The 8,272-nt window shown below is 34.9% G+C and overlaps 1 protein-coding gene across 2 annotated transcripts; it reads right to left on the bottom strand.

Moving 5' to 3' along the window:
• Window positions 1-1,143: 1,143 nt before the first annotated feature.
• Window positions 1,144-8,129, bottom strand: LOC112523374. Of its 2 annotated transcripts, none has more exons than XM_025132953.1 (8): window positions 7,125-8,129; window positions 6,278-6,377; window positions 5,509-5,565; window positions 4,961-5,078; window positions 3,659-3,741; window positions 2,552-2,613; window positions 2,369-2,450; window positions 1,144-1,672 (listed from the first exon to the last, which is right to left on the bottom strand). In XM_025132953.1, exons 1-8 carry the CDS (start codon window positions 7,427-7,429, stop codon window positions 1,613-1,615), a joined length of 867 nt encoding a protein of 288 aa, XP_024988721.1. In that variant the 5' UTR covers window positions 7,430-8,129; the 3' UTR covers window positions 1,144-1,612. The 2 variants fall into 2 exon arrangements, with proteins under 2 accessions (XP_024988721.1, XP_024988722.1); XM_025132954.1 differs by having other exon boundaries at window positions 1,144-1,669.
• Window positions 8,130-8,272: the final 143 nt, after the last annotated feature.

Below are 8,272 nucleotides of genomic sequence, written 5' to 3'. Positions count from 1 at the left end.
GATTTTATATTTATTTATAATATATATTTTATGGATAATAAATTATCGTAAAAATCTTTTGGTAGAATAATTCTACTGATAATGACGGTTGTATTTAATTCGAACCTTAAATATCTGATCTTGAAAATTTATCATTCAGTAACTGGTTACGTATGTTTTTTGATTAAATATTTAGGGGGAAACAAATTTCATCATATTAATTACGTTGTTTTACGGTGATTTTAGTTAAATTAAATAATATGGTCGGTCAATTTAAAATAATGTGACGATGAAAAAATAAATTCAGAAATTAGATATGTTGTTAAATATTTATTTAAATTTTATTTAATATGGTTTTTGATTTGCAATTAATTAATAAGCAACCATTAAAGGTGTTTTGATTAGGATAATGAGACATAGACATGAGTTAGTGGTAATGTTTATTAGCCTCTAATTATGGCCACTATCACAAACCAATGTCCATATCCAATATTCAATACAAATAACCACCACAACTTAAATAATAATATTTTTGTGTTATTAATTTATTATTTGGACAAAAAGTTGATTACCGACAATTATAACTGACTTCATATAGAACCTGCTTTTAAGGACACCAGTGTAAGATGGATTTTTTTTTGGCTTACTCAACGGTTAAGGCTAGAGGGCCCATGATCAACCCTAAGATTTGTCTTTGTATTTGAGTAAAATCATCTCATCTTTTTACTAACTGAGCTACATGCCTGAGGTATTTTGTGTTATTATGATGTTTGTATTTTGATGTAATGTTTAAAAACCAAATTCGGATTTTTAGGTTTATAGCGTATTATAAAATTATTGGTTCGAGGTTAATCACAAGAATACAGATTTAGAAAATCCCCTTAAAAGCTTAATCATAATAAGACATAGAGGTTGTTTACTTGCGACTTAATTAAGCTTATTGGTCTATCTGGCTTATTCGCACAACTCATTTGGGTTGGTTACTTACAGCTTATTCACACAGAACATGGTTTAATCGTACAGATAGAAATGATGTATTGTCCCCATTCAGCCACAAAAATTACACCCCGAATCTAGAGATGTTCAAAATAAGACTATGACCAAGAACCACCACAATAATCAAAACATTCACCGCAATCTTTTTCAACATAAGATTGGCACATAAGATCCCAAATTTCACGACGCATTTATATCTAACAATTGAATCTATTCAAGACTGCAACTAGAAAAGCAGGACAAGCAAAGAAGGTTACAATTTCTATATTCTGCGAAGATGTCTGTCTCCTTATCTGCCAGACTAAATACCAGAAGGTTACAATACACAATTACTAATTCGCCAAAAGGCAAAAGAAAAGAGTGTCATCCTAATAGTTGCTAACAACTTAGCCGATATCTCTACAACTGAGATCTTTATTTCGACACCAAGGTCTAACACGACCGTTGGGGGTACTAAACCAAAAACCGAGGGTGAGGGGTGACCTATTAGCTTTCCAAAAATGGGATCTCTACAAATTTTCTTGATCATCGGAATTGGATCCTAACAGATTTGCACACGAGTGGTACCTATTAGATTTACAGCAGGTTTAATTCTGTACTTGCAACCAAACCAGAAAAAGAGTCGAAAATCTCCACATCAAAACCCTGGCTCTTGCTTCATATACATCCCGCTTGATGCCTCAAACATCATTGTCTGCTAGAATCAACAACAAGAATTGAAACCAACAAAAAGAAGAGTCACCCAGTTTGCAAGGGTTGGGGAGGGAAGTCTATATGGGTGCGTTTTGTAAGTAGACTGACTGGACAAGACTGGATAAAACTGTGACATATATGATGTGCAAGGTTTTAGGGTTTCAATTTCGCATTGATAGTTTAGTAATTTACCAATTTTGTGCTATCTCCCTCGTTTTTTGTTCCACCTATTTTGGCGGGATATTTTTTTTGTTGTCATGGTCAATCTTGTCCTATCACAGCCTAAACGTCGCACGAAATGTGGGACAACAAATTAATTAGAGTAAATTGCAATTTCCATTTCGACCCTGCGGTTTAGAAAGTGCGATTTCAGTCCCTATGATTTGCAATTTATTGCTATTTTCATCCTTGGACTAAATTCCTACCTTTGAGTACAAGGACCAAAACAGTAAAGAATTGTAAACCACAGGGACCGAAACAACATAAATTGTAAATCATAAGGACAAAAATAGCAATGGATTAGATACCATAGGGACGAAAACCGCAATTTCTCAACCAATGGGATGAAAATCACAATTTTTAACAAACCACAGGGACGAAAAATGTAATTTACTCAATTAATTATGTCCGGTTTACCGAATGCACCTTTTTTCTCTTGCATGATGCAAAGAGATTGTTTGCATAACTCAAACCTCGTTACCTGACTTGTCGTAGGTAAAATACTATGAGCAAGATCGTCGTTTAGTGACACGGGTAATGGCGGCCCTGGCATATACCTCATGCTGCATTTTTTTTTTTGTAAATAAACCCGATATTAGCAGTATTATAAGTCAACAGGAACCGAAACTAGCGGCAATATTAAGTTAATGAGCATCTCCCGTACTCGTTTAAGATGGCGGTTATGTTATTCTTCATGTGGCTGAAGAGGTCGATATTGTCCTGCAGCTGCTCATGAAGGTCAAAAAACGAAATGTTAGCTTCCAAGAAAAGGCTCTTGAACCTCGACCCTCAAAGTTACTTGGGTGAAATGCATATTGGTTAACCCAAAGCTAAATTTAGCAAACTATCTGATAAACTAGTTGTTAGCCGAAAGCTAGTTGTTGGCTAATAAGCTGCTAGCTGATAAACTAGTCACGGTTGGTAGAAACTAGCTGATAAGCTAAATGACATGTTGAAAAATTAATTTAAAAAAATATAAGGGGCAATGGTTGGAAGGAAAAAAAGGAAAAAAAAACTAGAGCTTATTGAAACACTACCTGAAGTAGTTTTTCAAACAGCTAGCTTATGGCTTACCAAATGAGACTTTTTTAATATGCTCAGAAGTAAGTTAGCTTATAGTTATCGAACCTGGCTTTAGGGTGAAAAAGTAGGTATAAAACCGAACCTGTAATTGATTAGAGTACATAATGCATAATCCTACAATACATGTATGACAATCAAATTTTGCTTATAAAGGAAACATAAAATGCTATTACTCAACCCTAACACACACACACACACACACACACATATATATATATATATATATAAACATATATGTATAGAGTCCCCTTTTTCTACAAACCCAATAACTCCTACAAACTTACAAACCAGTTTTCATGTGTTGTTTCGTATATGAAATAACACGTGTGAAAAATGCAGTGTTTATACATTGTTGTTTCTTCATATGCGAAACGTTCAGGACTGTTTTTTCCCGCACACAAAACAGTCCTGAACGCTTCACATACGAAACAACACTGTATAAACACCGCATTTTCACTTGTGCTGTTTCATATGTGAATCAACATGCTAAGTTTGTACGATTTATTGGGTTTGTAAGTGATTATGCATCTATATGTGTATATAGACACACATACATATAATACTAGACTAGCGACCAAATGAAACCAAACACACAAGTGTTTAAGAAAGCTGATTGAGTTGTTCTGCTCTCGTATGTTCAGATGATCATATCACACGTATGTGTGAAAAAGTTAGAAGAATCACTTACTTTCATCGAAGAAATATTAGCCGAGATCTGACCAAGAACTTGGTTGTTTTGTTCCAGTAAGTGCCTTATTGAGCCACTTAATGCTGCATCAATGGGTAGAACGAAATCATAGCATCAGTAAGATCCTCAAAACCTCGATTATTGTAAATATTAAGGATAATGTTCCACTCTGAACTATTTATCGATACAAGTATCTAAGTCCAGGTACTCCACAAATACCCCACAACCAGATACTAGATTTATTTTTTGGGAAGTTATTTATTAAATGGTCATATAAGAAAAGGAAAACGAAATATAGAGCTGTAAACATACAGGAAATTCTAAGAAATCATTAATGGGAAAAGTGTGGTGTTATTTAGAGATAAATTTGTACTCCTTCATTTAGTAAGTATAATAAGCTAGTTAGGATTTTATTAGTTCGTGAGATTAGATCTTCATATGTATATTCATTATGAATAAGTTTCATCATTAACATCTGTCGCAATATTCATCATGAATAAAGCATGAATAGTTGGTTGTTCTCAAAATAGTTACAATTCGCATTTGAACCTACCCCTTATGGACTACCATTCTAAACATATATGTATAGAAACCATAGAAACAAAAAGAAGTTCCGAGTGTACAAACCTCCACTAGCAAGCATTATTGTGTACAGTTAGACTCCAATTTGCCAAATAGGAACTTATTATGAAGCATTTTTATTATTTGCAAATACACCGCTCCGTTTGAAGTGTGTTGCTTCTCCCCAATGCCAACTTTGATGACCTTAGGGCCCGTTTGGTTTCTGGGATTTGGTGTGATTTGGAAATTGGATTCAATTCCAATCCCTCATTTGGTTTAAAGGGAAGTCCAGAATTGAGGTCCAACAAACATGGGCTTTAGAAATCCCATGGGTTTAGTTGGTATTTCATGATTTCATAGGATTTGTTTGTAGTAATGTTTTAAAATTTAATTATTTTATAATTTATTTTTATGGGAATGGAATTTAATTCCATTCCAAATCCTACAAACCAAAGACACCAAAGATTCCAAATCCTTCCACGAAATCCAAATCCCTCAGAAACATTCCATCAAACTAAACGGGCGCTTAGTAGTTAGTACATTAGCCCACAGGTACATTGTTCTATAATGCAGGTACACTTCTATGGGTTATCTTAGTGCTTCTAAATCATATTGACAAAAGAAAGAAGGATACAGGTAAAGATCAAGAAAAATTATAACAGAACTCTGAACAGAAACGCAAATATGCAGTTAAAGATGAAAAGTAAACAATTATGCTTAAGATATACATAAGACACTGACCTTCAAAAGTAATACCATCAATCTGAACCTGATTATTCATGGTAACAGAAAATGGAGCCACATTGAATGTTGGAAGTGATGATATACTTGGCTTTGATGACGATTCCACCAAATTATCCTGGCAACATATTGCAACCAGAATGCTGATTACGGAAGACATTATTAAAGGGAAGAGATAATCATATTTGGTGTGCTTCATATAGTATAAGAGGGTGTTCTGTTAAAAGTATTAAGCAGTAATTAATGGGATTGAAAATAAAAGAAAGTGTTTGATTTTATAGAATATAATGGGCCCATTACCCCCTACAAGCCCAAATCTTCATTCCAGGTCAAATTCGGGGGAATGAAAATTCATTTTTATTTCCAGATTAATACACGATGGAGCATTTGACAATGCAAATCTCACCTACCGGATATGCTTGAAGAAAAAAGTTACATCTAAAAAGGTGCAGACAAGAATCTTGAAATAGAAGTTGGGTTTTGGGGGGGGGGGGGGGGGAATCCAAGGCAACCAGAAAGATTAGAAAGTGTACGATTGCACAAAATACCTTCTTCTCTTTCAACTTTTTCCCTATATTCGGTTCATCCTGTTTCCTTCGTTTTCTCTGCCAAATATCTCATTTGTTAAGCATTTCAACATCAAGAAAATTCAAAAGCATCTGTTGATGCCGTGACCCAGGTAAGCTTCTACTTGTATGAACCAAGTTCTTGATAAAACAGAGGCATTATATAATTAATAATTTGGTTACCCAATGCTGACAACGATGGCTTGATATAAATGTTTGGCCATTTTTCCATGCGTCATGTTTCACAATATTTTCCATCGGGAAAGAGGGATAGTTAAATTTTCAAAGAGGATTGAAAGATGTATGTTTCTTCTTTTTCAAGATGAGAAATAAAAAGCTCTGCATGGATAAGTACCCGTTACTGGTTATTCATCCCAGACTAGCAAAAGTAGCAGCCTAGGGTCAGTCAAGCATGGTCAAGCCCAATAATCTTTTAACTACAGATTCCCATGCATACAGCCATATATAAAGGGAAATCACCAAAATGACCAGTCCAAATATCGGTCAAGCATGGATTTGAAGTTTGGATGACAGAAATAAACGATCGTCACTGATGGAGCCCAAATATCGGGGACCCCCTTATAGGAACAGGTTATGGACATCCATCTAGCATGGTGTTATAAGAACTGAACTTGTCTATAACAAAGTAAAATTGTGAGCATGTGCTGAGAATTAAGATTCTATATTCTTGATTTAAATTTTTTAATCAACAAAATGCAATCAAGATACAATGAAAATGAGTGAAGCTCACCGCCATCCACCTGCACCTCAACGCAACATCACGAACAGTTTTATCACGCAATGTGGCAGCAATCTTGATATACCTCATGATACTGGGTTCGTTGGCATATCTACATTTATTATACAAGATCATATGTACATAAACTTTAAAAAAAAGAGCAAACAGATGCTCACTAGAAAGCAATTGATGCAAATTAATGTAATTTATAGATTCAAACTACACTTAGAAGCATATACATGAGTATTTGGAAACAACATATCACAAGTTCACAACAATCGAGAAGATGTGTACGAGTTAGATATAAAAAAAGTGTCACCTTCCAGACTCTAAACCAGAAACTATTCAAGAATACTGACAAAGAACGAGCCCGTGTCAGGAAGTTATATGCATGACCTCTTTTTTACAGTGTTCAAGAACTATGCGTACATTAAATATAAAATGAGTCAAAATTCTCAGGAAAGAAGTATGATTACAATATCCAAACGCAAACGCCAAGAAAGATTATTCTACATGTGGAACTAATAAAAACAAAATTTTGTTTTGCAGCTTAATAAAAATATAGGAATTATACATCCCGAACCTAATGGTTATTCTATTGGATTCTGAACCTCAAGCTCTTGTCTTCAAACATGGGTAGTCTACTATGCAATAGAATAGGACATTTTCATCAAATCACAAAATTACCATATGGGTGTGTCAATGGTAACATAGCAGAAGTTTCATCCCCGGCTTTCAAAGAGAACGAATAGGGTATTTCAGTAATTTACCACCCAAATATAGCAAATGATCAGATGGGTACAACTGATTTGAGTTTAGAACAGAGCCATATACATGTAAACTTAGAAAAAATACCTACTTTGAAAGACCTTCCTCCAACTTATGTTGTTCATCAACAGACCACTCCACAGCCAGGCCTGCATCATGCTTTAACCCTTGAACAGAATCAGCAAGAACAGAACCACAAGAATTCCCAGGTTGTGTAAACCCTGAACTGCTGTTTGCTATACCAGAATTCCCAGAAAACCTAGTGCCAGCTGTCCTATTATTCATTAGATAGTAATCACCCATCATAATCATCTCCGATGTGCTGGCTATAGCACTTGTTTGGAAGGATATAGCATGTTGATTCAAAGCTCTATCATACTGAAACCCAGTATCCATGGCTATATAAGCTACTGTTATTTGTATACCACTAAGCAGCCATTAAACCCTCTTCTAATCTTTGATCGTTATTTGCAAAGTGTGTGTGTATATATATAGAAGAATCTCCGAAATCAAAAGCATCGATTCAGAAAAAAAGGATATTGAACTTACGTAGCGTTTGAGCATCCAAATTGAGAGAATCCGTATACCCAGAATTGGAAAGTTAAATTCCCCAAATTAAAAACCCTAGATTCCTTAACTTTAACAAAAACCCACAATAATCAACCGTAAATCAACCCAAAAGCTACAAAAATCGACGCATAAGAAACCTTATCAAACCGCAGACGAACAAATGAGAACATACCCACAAGAAACCTTCATCATTTTTTCTTATTATCTACAGATTTCGGCAATCAAACCTTCAATTTACATCACCATTTCGATTTCGCGACTGACAATGACGAGCAAGGGGGACTATGAAATCAAAAATCAATAAAGATGTGGGCAGTTTGATGGAAAAAGAAAGGGTTTTCTTAATGCACAAACTTTTTGACAAAGTTGAGCTCCAATTGGTGCTTCTGTTGCCTTTTCGCTCATCACACACTGCGGTTGATTACTTTTGCTTTTTGTTGCTTAGCGCACACTCATTCAACAAACCCTCTTCCATTTCTCTTTGAAAGAAGGAATTCCATACATAATACAATATAGGAGGTCTAGCCAATGGAAAAGTAGAAAGATAGTTGCATTTTGTGCGATGAATTATTTCGGTTTTAGCTTTTTGAAATCTTTTTTGGTTGTGAGATCTTGGAATTCAGTGATAGTGCGAATCCCAATAAGCATTCGATGCCCAATAATTGTCAC

This window comes from Cynara cardunculus (genome assembly GCF_001531365.2).
Source record: "Cynara cardunculus var. scolymus isolate 2C chromosome LG 12, CcrdV1, whole genome shotgun sequence".
NCBI classification, from domain to species: Eukaryota; Viridiplantae; Streptophyta; class Magnoliopsida; order Asterales; family Asteraceae; genus Cynara; species Cynara cardunculus.
Note: the sequence above shows the minus strand (reverse complement) of the source record. Positions and strands in the feature narration are given on the sequence as shown.

What these genes read in the sequence shown, in the direction of transcription:
- LOC112523374 (XM_025132953.1), bottom strand. Translation starts at nt 7,429, where the DNA reads ATGGATACTGGGTTTCAGTATGATAGAGCTTTGAATCAACATGCTATA. An exon ending in TGAGGTGCAGGTGGATGGCG is followed by an intron (nt 5,566 to 6,277) that starts GTGAGCTTCACT and finishes GATATTTGGCAG; the next exon opens with AGAAAACGAAGGAAACAGGA. An exon ending in TTTTACCTACGACAAGTCAG is followed by an intron (nt 1,673 to 2,368) that starts GTAACGAGGTTT and finishes TGTTGATTCTAG; the next exon opens with CAGACAATGATGTTTGAGGC.